The sequence below is a fragment of the Thermobia domestica genome, chromosome 13 (genome assembly GCF_964235325.1).
Source record: "Thermobia domestica chromosome 13, izTheDome1.hap1.1, whole genome shotgun sequence".
NCBI classification, from domain to species: Eukaryota; Metazoa; Arthropoda; class Insecta; order Zygentoma; family Lepismatidae; genus Thermobia; species Thermobia domestica.
In genome coordinates, this window is record NC_137466.1 from 171,121,022 (window position 1) to 171,146,173 (window position 25,152).

The following is a 25,152-nucleotide window of genomic DNA, read 5'->3' on the forward strand; positions in this document are numbered from 1 at the left end:
ACAGTCTTCATATGGGATAGGAAAATAGATTATAAAATACAGACCAATTCTGTGTAACAAAAGTCCGACAACAATAGTTAAAGGTGGATTGATTGATGAAAGTGAATTATTATGAAATAATGGGAGAACCCCGAGAAAACCCATGGACACGATGTTGTCTAACAGAAACTCACATAGACTGGAATAGAATCAAGGACTCCAGAGAAGAGAACTCTACCACTGAATACCGTACTCTCTCTCTCTCCCCGATCTATCTATCTATCTATCTATCTATCTATCTATCTATATATATATATATATATATATATATATATAATGGAGGATTTGGGGTTGATTTTCTGGGGGAGAAAATGTTTGAGCAAATACACATTTCATTTTTATTTTGAATCATGTTGACACATAGTATCTGTATTTTGTTGGTCAGCAGAGATCAAAACTCAGTTTTCACTTTTTTCACATTTTTTTTTTTTTTAATTTCGTTCATTCCGCGAAGCTGACTATACTTGGCACGAATTGTGGCATGGAACTCAGAAAAGGAAAAGACATGAAAAAGTAACCGACAATAAGTTTCGGAGTTGGATAAATAATTTGAATCACTATTTTGAACAACATTTAACTGATTTTTAGGCCAGAAAATTTCTTTCACAGGATAGCACACGAAATGTGGGACTTACCTTGAAAGTAAACAAGTGGAATGTTTTTACCGTTAGTTATACAAAAGTAGTTAATAACACGAGTAAAATACTTATGGTTTGAAAAATAAAATAACCTCTTCAAATTCACAGTGAAACGAAATTCTTGTTATTACCAGAGGGGACTGTCTACTACGTAAATCATTATTTAGAAATATTTCTGTCTTTTTCAAATCTCCTCTAAATTCCGTAATTTTCTTGGTGATCAATATGAAATTTTGCAAACTTTATAATTAATAATTTGCACTCATCGTTTTCAAACACTTACATTTTTCATAATTTTCCCTGTATAAATTCCTAAAAATGGCTTATTTTCGTCTTTATTCTTTGCCATTGCTTCGACATTTTGCTTTTTTTGTGCAACAAATACTTCATTGAACTTAACCTTTTCTTCACCTTTGTAGGTAATCTTAGCCTTCTTTCATACGCAGCCAGTGAGTTGCACCACTGCTTAAAATTGGAGCTTTCATACGCCGCAACTGTAGTTGCTTCCACTAAAACAGTCGCTGCCACCCTTCTGCTCTAGCGCAACCGTCTTGAACAACTTTCAGTATCCGTCACTCGTGAAGAAGCATTAGATTTTTAAATATGGTTTAGGATAACTTTTACTTTGTTATGGAGACCTGCACGTGCCGGGCTTGGGCGGGACTCTGTTATTTCTTTGGGCCGGGCCGGGCTTGGGCTGGCCGACACTGATTTCTCTTCAGGTCCGGCCGGGCTGGGGCCGATCAATTGCAATTCTTTAATAATTATTGACTTTCGTTAAACGATAATTGGAATAAAGCCAAACGTTGAAGAAGTGTGTCGGTGAAAAATGTTACAAAGAATGCAATACGCTGCTGAAGTCGTCTGCTGTGAATTTTACTGGGCGCAGCCATATTGGTTACAAACAATCTGTTGCTAAGGTGGTTGTTAAAGTAGTTTCAATGGCGCTGTATGTGGCAGCTGTGAGTCTTGTGAAAGACGAACTTAAAATAATGAAAAAAAAAAAAAGGGCTATATGTTCACGAATAGCAGTGAATATATTTACTTTATACTTATAGGAAGGCTATGTTTATCATAATATGAAATAAAATTACTTTACATTTTAATTCCTTCAATCGCCAATAACTTGCTGGACAACAAGTAAGTGAGAATCCCAAGCATGTACATGAGCGCCCCTTAATAATAATTTTAGATTGAGTTTAATTAAAATTATTGAAAATTGTTATGCTATATACTTCTGTCATATTGTTTGTTTAGCTTCAGTGAAAATGTTTAATACGAAAGAAACTTGTTTATAAAATTAGTGATAATATATTCGGAACAAAGGAGTACAGCGCTAGAATAACCAATGCAATGCATCATATAATTACGAATGCATAATCTCAGAAACTTAGCATCTTCGTGGAAATAATTAATTTATTCCTCAATCTTTTGTTAGCGGGTGTCCATTCTTTGCTTGGCACTGGTAAAGTTGAAATGCGTCCCCAGAAATAATTAAATAATTTAAAAGGTATAACTCTCTAACTATCCTATATAATGTCCTAATGTTATCTGAATTATTTTCTTTGCGTCTACTACAAAAGACGTACAGATTTGTAACATGCCAGCATATACATGTATTAAAACTCATAAGGAGAACACATACCAACTTACGCTGGGTGGTCACTTCACATAACATGATGATTAAGTGCAGCTTGAAGCTCGAGCGCATGTAAGGATGCATCTGTAGGGAGGAGGCGGATCAGTGAAGTTGGGTATGCGTGAAAGAAAGACAGGTACGAACAGCGTACACTAGCCAGAGCTAGTAATCACTACAAGTGGATTTGCATTTCAATTTCTTAGTAACCATGGCACATTTTTAACGCTGTTTCTATGTTCTCCCTCTACATAAATAATTGCCTTGCACAGAAGTATTTTCGTAGATTAGACAGATTTTACACAAATTTTCAAATAGTGATCCCGTATTTTTCATGCGTACTTAGCGTAGATCGATAGGATGGAGCAATTATATTTTATGTCAAACGGGATGACAGAAATTAACAAGTCCGGTATAAACTTTACTATGTAGCCCGTACTATACTCTTACCAAAATTCATATGCTGTAAGGTACGGTTAGGTTAGGTTGTGATTAATTAAATGCGGTTGTCTTACATATATGTGTAATACCGATTTAACAATTTTAAAATCATCCATTGCCTGCAAATCTCAATTGTATCAAGAGTTCAAATTTTTACACATATGTGTAATCACAAAGGTAAAATTGTTATCGAACTTATGCTGGTGAGGATCAGAAAGAGCGGAGGCAGGCGAGTATCACACTCCATGCTGGGGCAGGCACTGTTCGAAGATTATAGTATGCCTTTAAACGTGTGATTCAATTATCAGTTTACTAAGAAACGATTTTTCAGTGTTCTGAGTATTAACATATATTAAACACCGAAGGTAGCCTAGAAATGTCACAAACATACAAACAAACAAAAAGATAGAGCAAGGGATCTTTGGTAAAAATATGTGTATTTTAATTTCTTTCTAGCAGAATATGCAAGGAGAGAAAGTGTTCTTCAAAAAGATTGAGATATATCTGTTCGCCCAATAAGTAATTAATCACTATATCGCTTGTTGTGCAGCGTGGCTTGTTTTTGTTTCTCTTTAATATGTTATATAGTGCAATATTTCTAATTTCATTCTTGGGAAAAAAAAAACAAAAAACAAACAAAAAAAAAAAAACATTGCATGTACCTCTTAAAGCTGTTATGGTTACATCCGAAAAAGAAACAAATCATTTTCATAGGTAAGTACCATGTAAACTTTTTCATATAAGCCGCTCAAAGCTGGTTTGTTTGTAACCAGCTAGCTGAACAGGAAGCGGAAATGACGTTTACTTCACCAGCGTATAGCTATTTACAGTTTGTGTTGCTTAGCGGCTCCACTTTCACTATAGAGGATTGCAGGCATTACCGGTACGCGGTAAATTGAGCTCTGACCTTACCCTTCACTGAACTCAAAATATAAAAAGAAGGGGTGGGAATGTTTTGCCTGTCGCTAAACAATATTGCCATCTTCACTTTATGCTAAAAATCAATTAAGTTAAATTTTTGTTACAGGGAATGGAGTTTTTGTTCTCTCGATGACAGGCAATGGTACCATTCGGGATGGTAGGAGGCAATGGTACCATTCGGGAGGCAAGCGTCAGGTTGTGAACCAAAGTTTAGAAAATGTTTCTGAGGGTTAGGTCAAATTTAGTACTAAATTTTGAGAAAGATTGGGGCTCGAGCTAATTTAAAAAAAAAAATTATCGGGCTGGGGTCGGGCCAAAAACTTTAAAAATCTATCGGGACTGGGCCGGGTTTGGGACACGAATTTTGAAAAACTTATCGGGCCGGGCCGGGCTCGGGCCGAAAATCTCCAAAACTTTTCGGGCCCGGGCTGGATTGGGCTCGGGCCGAAAAATTCGGCCCGTGCAGATCTCTACTTTGTTACTCTTTTACCAGTGTTTAAAACATTTGAGTTTCCAAGTGCGATATTTTCTTTCGTATTCAGTTTCTTTTCAAGTTCTTTAAATTTCATGCACACTCTTCTATGTAGCTCCTTATGTTTTCCTTCCTATTTTCTTTTTCGATCTGCCAGAAGATTGACCACTATCACTTTAGAATTATTATTTTTATCGGTATAATGAGAGCGTACAATAGGTTCAGAGTTAAAAGGATTAGGTTCAGATATCGGTTCAGATATCGATATTCTATCTCCAGTCTAATATCGTGATAAACGCCTCGGGTTGGATCTTCGTTTATATCAAGACAGGAAGGAATGTCTTCTCTTTTGATTAATTCTAAATGAGCTCCAAAATAATAACTAGATTGAGAGTAATGAACTTACATGTTCCGAACAGGATTCAAACTTGTGACTCCTAATTTCAAGGGTGAATAACGATTTTATCAATTAATTAAGCCTCCCAAGAATATATATTCTATCTCCAGTCTAATATCTCTATTAAAACCGAAAGTGGCAGAAATTAACTAAAGATATACCACATTGACTTGACATCTAGTCTTTCCTTCCAAGCGCTGCTATCGGCTGAAGGAATTCCACTCCCTTTCGCTACGGCTCTCTCGCTTAGCAACAATTGAACCCTTATTGGCTCAACGCGTGGGTGTTTCGAGACTGTGAGCTTTAGTTCGCATTTTTTGCCACGGCTTAAGCCATTTTGGCAGCACTATACCATTTCCGGATCCAATATTAAAGAAAAAATATCACACCGCACTAACCAAACTCCAGTGCACATGTATCATGGCCACTTGTTTTACATGTATTTCAAAATACAGTATAAAATATGTATTTTTCGATTCGTTTGTTCTTATATCTTGCAAACAATTCTAGCAATATGGGAACAATAGCCTATCATTGTAACCACAAATACATAAATAAATATATGTTTGATATTCCATTTCTGAGGCAACGTTCTATTGAAGAAAATTTGAATTGTAGTCAGATTGTAGATTCTTCTAATCATGTTTGTTAAAATTGCTTATAATGAAATTTTTTCGACTAATTTCAAATGTACTTAATTACGACAGAAAAGAATCTAAAAAAAGTGTTGGGAAGCCTCTACGAGTGAGAAAGTGTCATTTCCATTCCTTGGGTAAAGTAAACACCGTTCGATTAATAACTTTAATTCTACGAATATCTCATTTAAGTATGTTTGTAGAGAGATGTTTGTAAGTTAATGTTTGTGCGAATTCAGTAGTAATTTGGATCTCTAGCATGCATTAATGTTTTTATATTATCAAAATATATACTGATGCATTATTAGAAGTATTGAGAAGTGTGATGTCATTGTTCTTGAAAGTAAAACACTTACTTTTAATGAGAACCTAGAAACATAATAGCTTGCATAAAAACGCAATTGAATAACTTATTATCGAATGACACACACGCGTTCCTAAAACCTTCATTTTGAGTAATTAGTTGATTTCTCTGTGCGTCAGTATCTCAATAATTTCTCAGTCTCGATTTTTTCAAGTTTAACATGAAACTTTATCGCGTATCGCTGCTCGACACCTCTTCTGTGCGACGCTCAAATAGTTACTCATTTCATAAGCGATCCGCAATATATAAAAGCTCACAGTCAACTGACGATAAATCGATTGTTTACAATACACTGTAAAAAAAATTTTCTCGAGGTTTCCGGAAAAATGCGGGCAGCTCCGGAGGCAGAGACGTTTCCGAGGAATTTCGGAAAATGTATTTTTCCGACTCGCTAAGAAACTTGTAGGTTTCCGAAAACGATCGGAAAAGTTTTCTGTCTTGGGTCGGAAAAGTTTCCGAACATCTTCCCGAGAGTTTTCGGAAACATACCTGTTTCTTAGTGAGTTGGAAAATTGCTGTTTCTGAAATTCCTCGGAAACGTCTCTGCCTCCGGAGCTGCCCGCATTTTTCAGGAAAGGTTTCATACTAAAACCTTTCCGATTTCCTTCGGGAACATCCTAAAAAATATTTTCCTTACGGAGTGATGCATGATTTTAAATTTTATATGGCATGGAGATCTTCTGAATAAAATGATTCATCAAAGATGCTAATACAATGTATATCATCTTTTTTTCTTCCTTCTTCTCTTTTCTTATTTTGATTGTCTTCGATTCTGCAAATCAAACTAATATGTCTCCCTTAGAACAACATTGAAACTTTTACGCTAATTAAAAAAATAATAGAAGTTGTCGGCCATACGTGCTTCTTGCATCTTTGATGGATAACAAAATTCAGGACTTCGTGCTGCATAAAATGTGAAATCAGGCATCACTCCGTAAGAAAACATGGTGAGCCAAAACGGGTCAAATATCGTAGAAAAGTGAAAAATAGAGGATAGAACTTAAATAATTTATTTGTTCTAAAATCACTGTTCTTTTTAATCTGGCCTTATATTTTTGAAAAAAACATGGTTTCATTGTAAAACTTTAAGACCAAAACCATAGCATACATTTACCATTATATTCATTCAAAAAGGCCTATATCTTTTTAAAATATCCATATGACGTAGAAGAGTGCAATAGACTAGTCACCAAATGATGATTGTACGTCACATTTTTAAAGGTGAATATATTAGATTTAAGAATTCTGTATGTACACTACAGTCTTTCTCAATTTTTTTTCGTGCAGATATATTGAAGGAATCCATATGTAAATACATTGTTTATATACACTTCTGTTTCTGTAAATCGACACACATTAACACTTCTATGATTACGCGTCATGAGTTAGCACACTTAATTCAGATACTTTACTTCATTTCACTTTGTATAGCAATGGTTAATGGCTACCTTATGGGGAAATTTGTGCTTAACAGGTTAGACTATTTTTTCTTGTTTTTCTACGTAGATACGCACCACACAAGTAAGAACATATGGTACTTAGTTTATTTACACACAGGCCTATTAAAATAATATTACAAATTTGTTAATTAAAGTTTACAAACATGTGGGTACGTACAGCATTTTTTTTTTTTTTTTTTTTACTGTGAGGAAGCGTTCTGTGTAGTCGAAAATGATTGGATTTACATCTATTGTAAGTATTCAGTCATATTTTGAGAAATAATTTGAATTGGAATTTTTCTGATAGTTTCTAAATACCATATTTTTCATGTGCGAACCATTACGAAAAAAAAAAAAGTTTTCCTTGCTCAACATGTTCCCATACTTTTAGAGAGAACGAATGCAATTATTTTTACAAATTTAGTAAAACATAAATTTGAAGAGTGAAAATTGCGTGACTATACCAGAAATCTAACCCGTGACCTTTGGACTGACTTTCCAAATACGGCATCAGTCGATCCACCTTCCAGATTTTTTAAAAATCAACTGATCATTCCTCATTTTGCTGAGCACACGAATTTATTCGTAATTTTTTTTAACCCTTACCAAAGTAGACAGGAACACGAACACAAATATATCTAGAACATTTAAAATTCCAAAGGCTCTCCCACCGGGAATCGAACCGGGGATCACGTACACAAAAGGTGCACACGCTACCGTTAGACAAGTGGGAATGAATACCAGCACACAACGTTCACTTTTGATGTCGATATTCGACTGTCAAGACCACATGAGGAGTAGTATAACTTTCATGTCGTGGTAGGACTACCGTCGTCTGATAATAGTGACGTGTTTATTTTCTAACACAGCATGTAGGTTTTTCACTTCCGTTCTGTCATGTTTCATTTCAATGAGGCAGCCGCTTTTAGGGAACCTCTCTGATATCTAAAATACTTCCTTAGTATTCAAATGTATCTTTAGAATATTTTCATTACTGTTAATACTTAAATTCTACGGAATACCTCAAGAACGATTATTTAACATACAAAACCACATTTGCTGAAAAAGAAATAGGCCTATATATGGAAGAAATTTGTGCTTGGATCCGTACAGAAATCTGTACCGCATCGCCAATTGCTACCATTATGCAAACACGACAGTGATTTACTAACATAAACTTTGCATAATTAAAAGAGTCATATTTACGAACACCAATGCTACGGTATTTTCTGGAATAAAACATAACCAATTGGTAATGCAAATGTAAACTTCAACCATTGTTATCGTTTTGGGCAGAACTGGCACGGCGATGCAAATGTAAATCTATGTTAAAACTTGTGTTTTCAAAAGTTATTCAAACAGAGTAGCGAAGAGGGGATTCTTGCTGAGTAGATGTTAAATAAAGTAAAATGGTAAGACGTGGCAATACGATGAGCTAATCTATCCTAACCTTACCTACTTTATCCTTCATTTCTCTGGGTTGTGGTTCGATTGCCGGACACGCAAATTTGTTTTAGACATCATCGTGTACGTATTTTCCCCCAGAGTACTCCTTTCCTCCCACTTTCTAATTCCACCAATTCACCATCATCATTCATTTCCTTCATCGTCTCCCTTAGTCTAAAGGGGAATAATCTTGGGACGTTAAACCGAACTATTTCATTTAATTTTTCTACCCTACTTGTGAAAATAATGGTTAAACGTTGAGCTAACGTAACCTAACATACTCTACCCTAACCTACATTTGAAAATAACGGCAAAGCATTGAGTTAACGTAATTTAACTTAATCTACACTACTCTACCCTAATATTCTCTACTCTTTCTATCATACCCTATACTTATGGTATGCCTATACTTAGCGCATAAACCGAACGTTGAATTTAAGAAAAGACAGTATTTCTGTGAAGCTTAGCGTAGTTTGTAGCCAAACAAGAAAAAGGGACTATCTACCTTTACTTAAACATGTCGCTGCTTGGGGTCCCGGGTTCGATCCCAGCCCCCGCCAAGTGAACTTTGTGGTGGACAAACACCGTGTGCGTGGGTTTTCTCGGGGTTCTCCCGTTTCCTCCCACTTCCTTCATTCCACAATTTCATTCATTACTCATCATCACCGTCTCCTTTAGCCTAACCGGCATAACCGTGGGACATAAAACTCAAAGATTTTTTGAACATGTCGCTTAACAGGTGGATAAAGAATTGTGATCTGTTAGAGCACAGCTTTTTTTCCTTGAATATTTGGGCCCTAGATATCCATATTTGGTTTGGTTTCGAGTTTAGCATCCCCTTCAGCAGAGAGACTTAATGTAAGATCCGAACTACATGAGCTCCCACGCCATCCCGATTATCCCCGCCCCCCAAAAAATGCGCTATTTTTTAAATTTCTTTTCTTTCTTTCTTTTTTTTTTCCTTAAAGATATGTCTGTCTAGAAGCATTAAAACACATTTCCCTTCCCGAAGAGTCAACTTGCCCGCAATCTTCCAATATCTAGTACGAAATGCTACCACATTCTATGCGTATCAGTTTTTTTTATTTTTTCAGTTGTTACTGCACTGTTTTAGCCAATCAAATGTATGATACTGCATGACATGTCGTAAACCTCATAGTTTTATACAACGCCCGATTATTGGTGGATAAGTTAATTCATTCTCACAAACTGTTGGTACAACGATGTAAGATTCTTTCCCAAAGATATAAATAATCAACGGTTTATCTTATCCGATCATAATTGTCGGTTGGTGCAACAGAGCGTAACGAAGTTAAAATTCAAAACAGAGGCAAATACAATGTGAAACATATTTCGTAAAAAAAAAAAATAAAAAAAAAATAATAAAAAATAAAAAAAGATTCTGAATATAACTAATTACTGTCAGTGCACAACATACTGAAATGAAATTTGAGTGATACTGAAAGTATAGCATGTGTAGGTGTGCTCTTCCATTATCCTCGTTTATGCGTATACCCCTGTCGCTGACGCGCCTGCTCCCTACGGACACACCATCTCGCTGTCGCTCTAGACCCAATGCTGCGCTCCTACTTTGACTCGGTTAGATAGCATTCGTGCTTTTTAGTGGCCACCTACAAGTTGGTTCGTGGTTTATACACTAGCTCCTCGTTTGGTGCATGTTCTGCAAAAATGCAATTAATGTGTGAAATTTTGGTAGAACTGTCTGCTCGAGTAATGCCCCAAATATCCTAAACTAACCTGACCAAAACTAACCCAAAGTAACCTAACCTACCTAAACCATAAAAAAGTACAGAAAATATAGCAAGAAAATCTACGGACGCAGTTAACCCGGTGGGTTTTTTCGGGTTGGACCCACCTGAAAAAACCCACTTTAAAGCCCACTTGGGTTTTGGAGCTATTTATTAGTATATTATTGGTACAACAAAGGCGATCACATTGAAAGTGATTTTTGTAAGATTTTAGACTTTCCTTGGGCGAATTAGAGGCTTTGACGTTAAGGTATACAACAACATTCAACATAAGACCTTTATAAAGTTCTGAATGCACTAAATGAATTTAAAAAAAAAAAAACTTACCTTAGTTTGAGATAGTTATAGAACAAATTAATGTATGGATTATGCTTATAGCCTATTTGAAGTAAAATAAACAATTTTGTACTTTAGAAAATATTTTCCGTGAATAGTGTGCTCGTCAACTTGGCGACACCGAGAGACATTATCACTTATACGTTTGACGGGTTTAAGGTCATAGCTGCCGGTACTGATAGTACATATATAAGTAAAACTATTAGTATTATTTCTTACCTTTAATGTAAAACACAAGTTTCTTCAACTACAATTTGGTTTTCTAACCAAAAAAAAAAAAAGTTGCTTTTAGTGTTTCTACATTTACAAACACAGGGAAGATGACTGACTTTTTCTCCAGCAACACATTAGATAAATTAACAAGAATTTTAATATTTTTCACAGGCTAGGGGCACAGAATTGTGCTTTGGTCCAGGTCTTAGAAAACTGTAAATCTCGTCCTGACAATTACACATGACACAAGGAGAAAAATCAGCTTTTCATCAGATTAAACTGACGAACGTAATTTTGGCAAATACAGCCATGTAAATAAATATTGCTAAACGCGCGAAGAATATTGAAGGTAGATTGTACCACTGATTTATATAATTTGCATATTGCTTTCCTGTAAAGCATTTTTATAGCATATCTTAAGTTTTTAAGGATTTTCAGTCTGTACAGTTAATTGCAAGGTACGAACAGAGAAAAGCAGCTGCTGCCTAGTGAACTTTCGCCTATTATATTCTTGAAAAAATATAAATGAAATGAAATCTTTTAGTTTTAGTCTCACGGTTATGGCTGCTATTCAAGGTGACGGTAATGAGAAATGAATAAAATGGCAGAATGAAGAAAGTGGGAGGAAACGTGAGAATCCCGAGAAAACCCACGCATAAGGTGATTGCCCACCCCAAAGCTCACTTGGCGCGAGCTGGAATCGAACTAGGAACCCCATGCACTAGAGGTGAACGCTCTACCACTGGGCCACCGCGGCCTCTTATACTTTTGTTCATAACTAGATTACAGTTTATTGCATTCTGTTGGAAAGTTGAGGGGAGGGGGGATCTGAGGTGTCCCGTATTCTCATGGAGAAAATATGGCAGGTTTATTTACGCTGGAAGGTGTTAATTTCATATAAGACATTCTGAAACATTTATTTATTTCATACAACATGAATTGTATCTGTTTTAAATTAATAGACCCCTTTTGGTATTTATATTTGGCGAACGTCAGTCAGGCTTCTGGATGACTTCATCTACATTTGTTCGTTTGTCTGCCGAGCTCCTTCATGGCTATGCGGTTAGTGTACGCGTCTTCGGCGTGGGACCCGGATTTGCTTCTCGGAGGGTGCTCATGTGGTTCGGATTCCACGTTAATCAGTAGGTCCCGTCTCATATAGCCCCGCTGCTGAAAGGGACGTTAAACACGAAATCAGCTCAATTCGTTTGTCTTCCTCTACCACACACAGTACATCGTATAACTTTCGGCCTTTTAAGTTAACATTTTTAAAGTACAAGCACGACACACTGTAAATTTCCTGTATAGATTTTGGCGGTATACCAACGTAAAATATCAAAATGGCGGCCATTTATTCAAACCAGCGAGTATCCACGCTACGAATCGCAATTTTCAGTGTTTTAAGTTGAAATTTTGACGGTGGAAGCACGAGACATGCTTTTGCTGTATAGATTTTTTCGGCAATCGAATGTAAAATTTCAAAATGGCGGCCATTTTTTTCAAAACAGCAGTGAGTAGAAAATTGTTGCAAGTTATGACAATGACGATCTTGAAATATAAATCATATTTTAACACTTTTATCCCAAAGACATTGAAATATTACGAAAAAACCCATATGGGCCCAGGTGGGTTGGGCTTTTTAAAAAAAGCCCGGGTTTTTTCAAACCCTAGTTTATACACTAGCTTCTCATTTAGTGCATGTTCTGCAAAAATGCAATAAATGTGTGAAAATTTGGTACAACCGTTTGCTCGAGTAATGCCCCAAATATTCTAACCTAACCTAACCAAAAGTAACCCAAAGTAACCTAACCTACCTAACCATAAAAAAAAAGTACAGAAAATATAGCAAGAAAGTCTACGGAACGCACCCCCTCGCTTCGCTCGGGCCCGCTTGCTGCGCTTCTGCCCTGACTCGGTTAGATAGCATTCGTGCTTTTTAGTGGCCGCCTACAAATTTGTTTGTAGTTTATGCACTAGCTCCTCATTTAGTTCATGTTCCGCCAAAATGCAATAAATGTGCGAAAATTTGGTAGAACCTCCTGCTTGACTAATACCCCAAATATCCTAAACTAACCCAAACTAACCTAACCTACCTAAACCATAAAAAAATACATGAAAGTATCGCAAGAAAGTACAAAATTTTAGCAAAACAATATTGCCCCCAAATCCAAAAATATGGCATAGTTTGAATACCACATGTGTAAACTGTATTGACACTGAGACTTGCTGAAGTCGTTGTAAAAGTAGTAATGAAGTCTCTCATTTAGTGCATGCTCTGTTAAAAGAAATACTAACCTCTACCCTAAGCTGGAAATGTAAGAAATATCTGAACATTTGGTAGAATTGTCTGCACGAGTAATGCCGAAATTACTTATATTCACACTCTCACGAAGTGTTTTACATCGTATTTTTACCTATAAATATTCTTTTCGGTAGGACTGTCTGCTCGAGTGAACCCTATTATAGGTTTGGGATAATTTTTGGAATTGGGCCAAAATCATTTAAAATCACCATGTAAAAATTATTGCGGATGTTTTATGTATTTTTCCACCATCCTCGTTTATGCGTATGCCCACGTCACTGACGCGCCTGCTCCCTACGGACGCACCCCCTCGCTCTGCTCGGGTCCCCTTGCTGCGCTCCTGCGCTCACTCGGTTAGATAGCATTCGTGCTTTTTAGTGGCCACCTAAGTTGATTCGTGGTTTATGCACTAGTTCCTCATTTAGTGCATGTTCTGCAAAAATGCAATAAATGAGTGAAAATTTGATACAACAGTCTGCTCGAGTAATGACCGAAATACCCTAAACTAACCTAACCTACCTAAACCATAAACAAATACTGAAACTATAGCAAGAAAATACAAAATTTAAGCAAAATATTCTGGCCCCCCAATTCCAAAAATATGCCTAGTTTGTATGCCATATGTGTACACTGTATTGACACTGAGACTTTCTGAAGTCATTCTGAAAGTATTAATGAAGCTTCTTATTTAATGCATGCTGTGTTAAAAGAAATACTGACCTGTACCCTAACTTGGAAATGTAATATGTGAAAATTTGGTAGAATCGTCTGCACGCGTAATTCCGAAATTACTTATATTTACATTCTTCGTTTACGAAAAGTGTTTTACATCGTATTTTACTTATAAATGTTCTTTTCGGTAGGACTGACTGCTCGAGTATGTCAAATAATGAAAATAATAAAAAAATTAATACACTTTACTACTTACTCTCTTTATTTTTTTCCGTCGGACGTTAAATAATATTTAAAGTAAATATGTTTATTCATTTATTTCCCATGATGCATCAGTAAAAAGTTTCCGAGTACCCAGGTAAAGCTAGTTTACCGTAAAATAAAGGAAAAGTAACATGAAATTATGGGAAATGTATGAGAAAATTCCTTTAAAATAAAGAAAACTTGTTTCCGATTATGAAAGGATTCTATATATTTCTGAACACACCGAATCCTTCCTGATTTCTTACGGAAAGTATCTTATTTTCGTTAAAATGGAGTAACGTTCTGTTGATTTGTCCGGAAACCTAGACTTTTCTATGCAAAATCTTTCCCCGAAGATGAGAAACCTTCCCGATATTTTTTACAGTGTATCCCCACCAACCATCACGTCCGGAAAATCCGCCTCCGTTCTTATCATTGCTCCATGGTAATCAGTATCATTACTTTCCGGACATACTTTGTACGGATCGACTTTTCCTTTCTTTCCCGAGCAACGGCGGTCACTTCAGTTGGTCTACATGAGAAATGTCTAAAAAATGCCATGAAGGCAGCTTAAAGTTACTATATATCTATCTATCTATCTATCTATCTATCTATCTATCTATCTATCTATCTATCTATCTATCTATCTATCTATCTATCTATATATATATATATATATATATATATATATATATATATACTACAACAAAATCGTTGTCTCACCACTAAGTGCTTTCAGAAGTGATGTGTGCATGGTTTTTGGTGGGGTTCAACCATCCTTGAGCAAAATGACATGCAAAAATAAATACAGAGACATACACACAGACAGAAGCTTGAACCCTCTCCCCTACTGACGAACTTCTACGTACGTCACTGACTGTCACACGTAGTATAGGTAGAGCACATCGGGTACAATATGAGTGTGTTATGACCATACTCGCGTAACCACAATATAATGAAATTATATGTATTATACCTGTGGTGGTCAATTATAATGAGCCTGAGGACCATAACCGTCTTAACTAGTAAAGTGGAGGGCCGCAGCTAATAATAATAATAATAATAATAATAATAATAATAATAATAATAATAATAATAATAATAATAATAATAATAATACGCTAGAAAAGAAAAATATGAAAAAATATATATTTGAAATAATATATACCTATTCAATGTGACAAATGAGGGTGACTAGCAGCGTTCACAAGGGCTGGAATATCTGCATTCATTCATGTTGTTATGAACTGCAGGAGATGTAAAAGAGAAGAATCTCCAAGCCAGGTTCTAAAGCGATTCTTCACAATTTTCATGGTGGAAAATTCACTTTCATACAATTAAGTACTATCAAACATTGACACTCAAGATTTAGGGAAAGGTGTTACCGTGGTTTCCCAAGCCTTTTTGTTGTACAGAATCGCTAAATGGATGCGTTATTTCGAAAGAAGAGTGGAAACATTAAAAGAATGAATAAATATAAATGAAAATATTATCAGTAATAACAATCGTAAATCATGAGAGCTTTGTGGGCCGCAAAAATGGTTTGGCGGGCCGCCATTTGGACAGCACTGTATTATACCATCAAATTTTTAAGATCTTCAAGGAGGGCTAGTGTGTGGGTTTGTCTAATATCCTCAAGGGGCACTTTGGCTCCGCCCTAGGTTGAAAGTTAAAATGAAAAAGAAAACTTAGGAACTAGTGTAGAAGTTGAATATAGATCGAGTTTAAATGATTTCCCTTGTGGGTATATGGTAAGAATATATGCTTTTGCCGGGAAATGCCTGATTTCAGTTCTCGTTTGGAGCTTATCTGGTTTAGATTACACTGTAAGTTGTAGCTTCATGTCTTATGCAGTGTCGGTGTCGAAAGGGACGTGAAACTTCAACGCAACCAAGCCGGGCCCAGTGGTGAGATCCTAGTTTACCTCTCTTAGAGACGAGACGAGATAAGTGCGGTGAGGACCGATGTATACTGTGAGGATTGACCTTGCAAAGTGGATCCGTCTGTGCACCCATCAACTGCACTGGACTGAAGTTCGGTCCTATTTAATAGTTCATATTATTAGCAGGCCCATTTTTTTCGGAATCTTAGTGTTATATAATGACGGGAAACGAAAACTATTTACTTTAGCACTGTCAATGTGGCCTTAAACGAATGCAACCTAAACATGATTTATGAATGTAGTATTCAGATAGAAGATCAGCTGAGTAAATTTAACTACCATAATCATGAAGTCTATTTCCAACATGGAATATTTACTTTAAATAATATAGTTATGACAGATTTTACCGCCCTCTCGAAACTTGCCACCCCGTGCAAGTGCACGTGTTGTACATATGGCAGAGCTGGCCCTGATTAGCATGACTGTTTATTATTAGGAATTAGCATGACTGTTTCTTATTAGAATTCTAATCGCATATTGTTATTAATTACTTTCATTGTTATATAACTTTTTTTCAACAAAAATCTGTCAGTTTTGAGTTTTTTTTATTTTTTAGTTTTACGTCGCACTGCTTAGTCAGTTTCATCGCAGCATTCGTGAAGAAGGTGTTCCACGGTCTAGTTCCCAAAGATTATTATTAGATCCTAAATAAATTTTTATGGGACCGCTGGGAAGCTGTATTCTTTCAGATAAAATCAGAATCATCAGAATCAGTGCGCCTATATCGAAGTTAAGCGTGAACATGCCCACGACATATATAAGTAGGTTGAATAGAGAACATTCTTAGGTTTAAAATCAGTTAAAAATCGTATGTAAAACCCTACAACTTCTCCAGGATCTTACAGCATCTAGCGCATATCTTGTGTTCCAAGAAATAGATGTGTATTTGTAAGATTAAAGTGAAATAATTTACTGTAGAATATACAGGGTGGTATAACTCTACCGACAAACTTTGGGAGGTGATTCCGTAGATGAAATGAAAGAAAAAAGTTCTAATAAACATAGATCGAAAAACGTCTCCTTTCAGAGTTATGAACCGCCGAAAATGCGAAAAATCACGTTTCGAAACGCCCTACTTCAGAAACTATATGACCTATTCCAAGCGGTTTAAGGAATTACACAGGAACTAGTATGCGCTCTATTTAAATATCTATGTTCTGCCATGGTCCGTTATCGGCGAAATGAACTGTAAAAAGGAAGTTAAGGTGCAGGGATACTCCTTTAAGTACTAATGGCGCGTTCGTTTTGCCGATAACGGAGGATGGTAAAACATGGATATTTAGATAGATCGCATACTAGTTCCTGTGTAATTCCTTAAACCGCTTGGGATGGATCCTATAGTTTCTGAGGCAGTGCGTTTCGAAACGTGATTTTTCGAATTTTCGGTGGTTCATAACTCTGAAAGGAGACGTTTTTCGACCTATGTTTATTAGAATTTTTTTCTTATTTATATATATTAGAAAGAAAGTAATAAGTTTACATGGAATTTGAATAATTTTCTTCAAAGTAATGTCCTTGGCTAGCAATGCACTTATCCTAACGTTGAATCCATTTCGCGTTGACTGGAAGCATTTATGGAAGGCTTCTTTTGGAAGGGCATTCAGCTGCTTTGTTGTGGCTCTCTCTCAACGCCAGGAGTGGTGTCAAAACGTTCTCCTTTAAGCACGGTTTTAATTTTTTGGGAAGAACCAGAAGTCGCATATTCCTATATCTGGAAAGCACAGCGAATGTGGACAGACAGGTACATATATTTTTATCGGCCAAAACTCGCGCATCAAAAGCAAGGTGTGGCATGGCGCGTTTTCATGGTGAAGAAGGAAACCATTTGCTCATTTAATCGATGGTTAAAATGCTTTTTACGGACCCATACGAGGTGATTAGTTCTTCGGAAAGCTCTCGAATAGTCATTCACCTGTTCGAACAAATCATTTGTATCACTTATTGCACGTTTTCATCTGTTTTTGACGTCCAAGAACGTCTCGATCGTTGCTTGTTTTCAACTGACTCCTTGTCGCTTTCGAATCACTCATAACACTTGTAAACAGTCTTCAATGCCACAACTTCATCACTATACACTTTTTTTTTGACATTTCGTGAGCTTCTTTCGCATTTTTTTGCAGCTTAGAACAAAACTTAATGTTGGGGCGCGACAGACACTTTTAACAGTCCTCACTCTTCTCCCTTTGGAAGCCAACGTACAAGTCACAACTTGTTCAAACTCGTCACTGATTTTACCAAAGGTTTAGGCTACCGGGCTTACTAGTTGAAATAGATACAATACCGATAGATGGTACTGTGCAATTACACCTGATCACACCTTGTACGTTTAAAAGAGGTTCCAATTACAGTACATATGTATATTTGCCTCAACAAAATACTAGTTAACTCTTGTTAGATGAGGCTAGACAAATTTGCTACAAACTCAGTACAGGCACGTAGCCAGGATTTCGTGAAGGGGGGGGGGTCCGTGACATGAAATACTGTGGTCATCACAAAAGGGGTTCGATCATTCTAAACTATTTTACTGGAACATATATTGGTTCGTTTAGCCAGGATTTCGTAACGGGGGGGGGGTAACATGAAATTCTGAAGGCCCAGAAGCTCGATCAATCTAAACTACTTTACTATCAACATATATTGGTTTGTTAGGACAATAAAATGAAGATATGTTGGCAAGTATTTTAATAAACTATGAAGAAATTTCGAGCAAAATAATAAAAAATAGTATTGAAAAAGATTTTACAACATTTACGTCCTTATCCTGTTTATTCAAATATAACAATTTTATTTTCGTTATGACCTCAATTATTATAAAAAGTACATACTCAATACTGTCTTGTAAACTATCTTCTAATATAAATAAAATAAAAAGTTTGTTTGTGTGTTTGTCTGTCTGTGTGCGGTCTGGAGACCAGACGAGTGGACCGAGAGTTACCAAATTTTGGTCAGGGGTACCTTGGCCCAGGTCCCAGGTCAAGACGAAGTGTTTTTTTTTAAATTTCGATACAGGGGGGTCTCAGGGGGGCGTTTACCGGAACCGGCTTGGGAACCAGAAAAATTGACCGAGAGTTACCAAATTTTAGTCACGAATACCTTGGTCCAGGCTCCAGACCAGAGTTAAACGTTTTTGTCGAAATTCGAATGAGGGGGGGTCTCAGGGGGGCGTTTACCGGGCCATGTAAAAGTAGTTGAAAATGACCGATATTTATTTATTTATTTAACAATCACCAGATACAGCTCAGAGGTCATTTTACACTGGATATCCAACAACATTAACAATGGAAAGGATTTGGGAAGGTATCGGCCAGGGCCTGTTTAGTAGGTGCCATCCCGGCATTTTCCTGGTAGGACTGAGAGAAACCCTGGAAAACCTCAGTCAGGATGGTCGGCAGCGGGATACGAAGCCACGACCTCCCGACTACGAAGCCAACGCTCTACCACTTGAGCTATTAGTGTCGAATTCATATTTACGCGGTCGCAGAAATCAATGGTGAAACTCGGATTGCATTAACTTCCAAATTCACGCTATTCGGCTCCGGGCCGGAAGGTCACCGGAGGGGGGTGAGATACCAAGACATATAAAAGTAATCCAAAATGACCGATATTAGTGTCAAATCCATAGTTTTCGCGGTCGCTGAAATCAATGGTGACACTTCCATTAGCGATGACTTGCAAATTTAGTTACAATTGTATGCGGGCCGGGAGTCAGCGGGGGTTGCATACCGAGACATGTAAAAAATAGCCTAAAATGACCGATATTAGTATCAAATCCATAGTTTTCGCCATCGCTGAAATCCATGGTGATACTCCCACAGGTGTTGACTTCTAAATACAGCCCCTGTGCGAAGCATGTGTATGTTCAACTAGTTTTACAATATATGCGTTTCTTTCTCTGTTGAATCAAATGCTAACAGAACTTTCTTTCAACAGAAATTTTTGTTTTTATTATTCCGTCAACTATTGTCGGTTCCAAATGACAGGTTAAAGGAGCAATAGAAAATTGTCCTTGAAACAGCATGTTTGATACTGCAAGGATGCGATGACGAAAAAGTATGATTTAAAATGTTCACGCTGTTACACAACGGCACTATGATTTCGAAAGCTTGAAATCTCCCTGACTAGTAGCGGAAATTCTGAGAATTAAATAACTTTTTTTGAAATTTCAAATTCCCTGACTCTTCCAGAATATCTCGCTTACCTCGCCATCATATTGCAAGTAATACAAATCTCCTCATAAGAAAGAGTAAGCAAAAGGTTCCTGTAGTTTTCTTTTTAATTTTTAACGCTGATCCTTCTTTTTGTCATTTCATTTTGTTTTATCCTTCCTTAATTTTTTTCATTTCTGGTCTCGAAGGGGGGGGGGTCCGGACCCCCCGGACCCCCCCCTTGGCTACGTGCCTGCTCAGTAGTAGTAACTGAATGAGCTGGAGATGTACTGATGGTAGAGCACCAAGTAATACAGAATAATATTGTTTACAGTATTTATTTATTCATTTATTATCTATTTTTTTTACTTCAGGATTTGCCACTCATGAATATGAAACGAATGGTGTTAACGAACAACTTTCAACTCCCTCAACTGCCTCTTGCTATACATCATCTTCAGTCCATTTTGGTAAAAGTAGAGAGACAAAGAAAGAATTCTGAAAACGAAGGGAAGATAACTGGACCTGTTGTTCAGTATTGGCCAGTATCTGGCAGTGCGAACGAAGGCAAAAAGGAAGCTGAAGAAAAGACAACCAAATCCTTGAATCACTGTCCTAAAATGACGGATTATTTTAAGTTTCCTAAAGATATTGCTGATACTAAATTCTTACCTCATTATAATGAGAGGGAATTTTACTTATCTTTGGTTGGAAATCTGAAAGTAGAGGAGAAACGAAACAAAGAATTATTATCAGGATTGGAGGATGCTAAACAAAAGCTTGCTCAGGTTGAAGAAAGGCTGAAGACAACGCAACAAGAAGTAGAGAAAGTGTGTCAAGTAAACAGAGATCTAAGTACGAAAGTTAAACAATACGAACACAATGAGTGTGAACTGACCAAAAGAGTTCAAAGTATGCAAACTTCGCTAGCTGATATTATACAAATTTTATCAAAACGTCAATTGGACTTTGAACAACTGCAACATCAAACAGAAGAAGAGCGGAAAGCAGCCGAAAGAAAAATGAATGAAATAGAAGAAGAGGTGATGAATTTAAGAACCGACCTGTGTGAGCTCTCTCTGAAGACAGAGAACCATCCGGAGAATGCAACAGCTATGTTAGAACATCAATTAAATAAACTTAAACATCAGTTACATAAATCTGGGAGTTTATACGAAGAAGAATTGAATCAAATAGCTTCTTCAGATACAAATACACCGCACAGAAACGATGGACAGGAAGAGGAGACAAAATACAAACTCCTTGTTCAAAAGATAGACAAGGAAGACATTTATAAACACCTTGGAATGTTAACTTCCAAATTACAGGATTATGAAAACGTGAAGGAAAGAGTGAATGAATTGGAAAGCCTCGTGAAAGAACTTGCTGTGAGTTTGAGAACGAAGGAAGAAGAGCTGAAAGAAATCCGAAATGAATGTGCAAAAGAGACAGAAAGATTGAAATCAACGTGTGATCTACCAAATTCCCATCTTAAACACTCGAAAGGATATTGTAGTGATTTAGGTCTCGACGGAGAAAACTCGGCTTCAGAATCGAACTTCGATAATGCAATATCAATAAGCAAAGTAGACTCAAAGGAAGAACTCCATCCGGAGACTAATCTACAGAAAGAGATAAAGAAACGAGAAGAAGCAGAAGTTGCATTATTGAGGGCTCAAGAAGAAGTCCAAAAGCAACGGCAACAATGTCAAAACTTAGAAAATGTCCTGAGTAACATTGAAGAAGCTGTTGTTACTCCAGGACCCAATGAGAACGTTGTGTTACAATATATTGCTAGTACAATCAAGCAGCAGAAATTAGAAAAATTGGAAGAGAAGAACAAACAGGAAGAAACAAATGCAACTCCCTACCTAGAACATGAAATATATACAAACATTTCGAATCAGAAAGACTATGATACGCAGAATATCACCAGGTACAACAAAGAACAGAATAATTCTCAATCAGTTGTTAGTGACAGTGAAATGAATGATTTCTGGATGGCGACATCCGAAAGCGGAATATCATCTTTAATAAATAAAAATTTATGTACCCCTAAACGAAACCCACGCTCGAACGCAATCAAACCGCGTAGGCCTGTTTGTGTAAAAAGTACCCCAGACCCATGTATAGAGGGTTCTAATGTAAATTCACCAAATACGCTTGAGTACGAATACTCTTATGATAGTGTAACCTTGGATGACACTTCCTTGACTCTCCACCAGTGCAGTATGGTCCAAAACGTTGACAGGGACTCCAATCATAATCTTCAAGATCAGAACCCAGGAGATCTCGGGAACTTGGAGGAATCATTCCATCTTGAAAATTTGTATCAAGAACGAGATGAGGTTACTTTTATGAATAATTGGGTTAGAGATGATGACATGTTCGATGGGGAAAGCATATCTGAACACGAAGATAGTTTAAGGACAACACTCAATATTTTACATCCGAAATTAGATAGAAGGAAAGAAAATCGTCAATGGTATTTCTCTGTTTATAAAGGGAAAACTTACTCTATTCTTAGAAGTAGCAGTAAAGACAAAAATAGACACACTGCTGATCACAGAGAACAAGAATACAACAGAAAGGAACGAGACAAATCGCAACCAATCCGCAAAGTAGCTTCTCTCAAGGAAATGGAAGTGCCTTCGGAAGCACAACAGAAAAAAGCAGTCAGCGTTTTACCCATATCAAAATATCCCTGTAATAACCATTCTCCGATGAGGTCTTGTTGTGACAATGAACATTATGATTTGGTAAGAGAGGGAAATTACTATAAACAAACTACAAACAGCAAGTGCACTTTTAGTGAGGAAGATCCAAACTCTTTAAGGTTTTATGGGGATAGTTTAGAGTGTGAAACTAGCAGAGAGAAAGGATACTGCAAATTAGCTCCTTATCCATCAAGTTTTAATCCGATTAGGGCAGTTCATTCTGAAAAGAGAAAATTAGGTAAGTTTACTCTTATTAGATCTGTTGGATGTCCTTTGAAGGATGTAGAATTAAAAGACAATGGCGATATTATCCGTAGAAATCCATATGTCGTCAGCAACGAAGTCGAAAATGGTTGTGAAAGATTGAATGGAACTACTACACCCAATGTTGAATATCATAGGCAAAATTCAAACACTAGGCAAAGCTCCAGTTTACGAAATGGAGAGAAAGTATTGAGCGGAAGTTCAGGACCGAAAAGCTCCCATGTTAACATTGACTCTCGAACATTTTTCAAAGGAAAGGACATCGTTATAAAAGAAGGGAAATATCCTTTGAAGATAAGCGGAAATACTTCTAGGTACACAGATACAAGTGAACTCATCTCTAACTCAAGGGCCACAGGAACTGGTAGAGTTGTAACAACTGAACCTTATACAATGAGCCCTGTAAGACATCAAAGAGTAACATATAAATCTGGTAACTCTGGCAATCGACAACCAAATGAACAAGGAGATATGTCATTCTGTGTTCCTCAACGTGACCCAAATCCACGTCGTCAATCGGCATGTTGTAAGGAACAGATGTCGGTTCTTGATGATCATTTTCAATCTCCAGAAATATCAATGCAAACTGGTAGAAATACCATTTCGTCAATCACAAAAATTACTAAATAGAAAACTGTAGAGGATTCAAAACACAGTTAACTTAGTGATTCCGAAGTCTTACATATTATGCTTAAATTACTAGTCTACAGCACGCATCTGTGCACAGCTGTACCGAATGAGTATTTATCATTTTGTTTAAAATTGTAATTACTAGTAAAAATGTTTTCTCATACTGAAACTCAAAATATCCTTACAATTATAACACTTTTCGTGTAGTGCAAAATATTCTAGAATCTAATCTAAGAAGTACTGAGTGTCCATAATTCAATTTGTGGCTGTTAATTGTGAATCGAGAAATGAGCGTCAGAAAGATGTTTATTTTGGAGTAGTAAGCATGTACAGTACGTGTGTTCTACGGTAGTTGAACGGGATAGCATTATCGCTCCGTAATTCGCTGATTCCGTGTAGAAATTCGACATTCGTTAGTCTGAGGCCAATCTTCCATTGTTAATATAGAGGACATTCAGAAAACAAGTCCAAACAATTTAAAAAAAAAAATGTAACGGAACAAAATACTTTATTGTGTACCGAAGTATTGGACTAGTTTCAACATATTTTACATCCCTGATGATACGCTTGTCAGAATGAGATCATGCTTTTTATCAACACTTCAAAGAACGATGCCCTAGTGTTGATACCCTAGGGATGTTGATACCCTAATGGTTTCATCCAGGTTCCCTTCCAGAAAATTTTAGCCTGAAGGGTTTACACAGGGACAATGGACATCCCTGCAAAAAAAGTGACACATAATAGCAATTTAATTTATTTTAGCTCGAAGGGGTCGGTCAGCCATCACTGGGGATAAAGGTGGCTTTACTCCCCGAAAGCTTGCTTGACAGAAACACTGGTAACAGTTTATTTAAGCACATCGTTATTCCCGAAACTATAACCAGCAAGGAAAATTTTCGGATCCGGAAAGAGATGAAAATCAGATAAGCCAGATCATAGGTATTTGAGTGATGACATGTTCCTCAGCCAAAGTCTGTAAACATTCCTCATCATGCACATTGTTCCGTACCTCATTAAACTGTCACAACCATTTCCATATCATTGAGGTACTCACGATCTGTTCGTCATACACTTCATCAATTCAACGGTGAATATCAGCTGCTTACGTACTAAAAACACTAAAAATAATCAAATGACTGAATGTGTTCACATGTGGTGGGTATTGAAAATTTTTTGAACATTATCACAAATTACTACGGAGCGTCCACACTTTTGAATACTCTAACACTAAGTCTCTGTCTTGCCAGTGAGTACTGGACCGACCGCACGTGATCACTCTTGTGATTGCAGCTCAGCTGCGTAATAAATTGCAAGCGGAACACTTACTTTCTGGACGTGCTATGCATATATTTTTTAAAATTTAAAATGGCTTTACCAGCAGCTGAAACTCTGCGTCAGTCATTTCTAACCGGTTCGTTGTATGACATAGGAACACTCTTTTAGGATCTGAGAAATGAAAATGAGGTATCCTCGTCGCCAAAAGTGCCTTTA

The 25,152-nt window shown here is 36.8% G+C and overlaps 1 protein-coding gene across 2 annotated transcripts; it reads left to right on the top strand.

Annotated features, from left to right (window-relative positions):
* The first annotated feature begins 5,140 nt into the window (after positions 1 to 5,140).
* LOC145668751 (uncharacterized) lies at positions 5,141 to 23,816 on the top strand. Of its 2 annotated transcripts, none has more exons than XM_081736892.1 (2): positions 5,141 to 5,321; positions 20,425 to 23,816. In XM_081736892.1, exons 1-2 carry the CDS (start codon positions 5,208 to 5,210, stop codon positions 23,659 to 23,661), a joined length of 3,351 nt encoding a protein of 1,116 aa, XP_081593018.1. In that variant the 5' UTR covers positions 5,141 to 5,207; the 3' UTR covers positions 23,662 to 23,816. The 2 variants fall into 2 exon arrangements, with proteins under 2 accessions (XP_081593018.1, XP_081593019.1); XM_081736893.1 differs by having other exon boundaries at positions 5,185 to 5,316.
* The last annotated feature ends 1,336 nt before the right edge of the window (positions 23,817 to 25,152 follow it).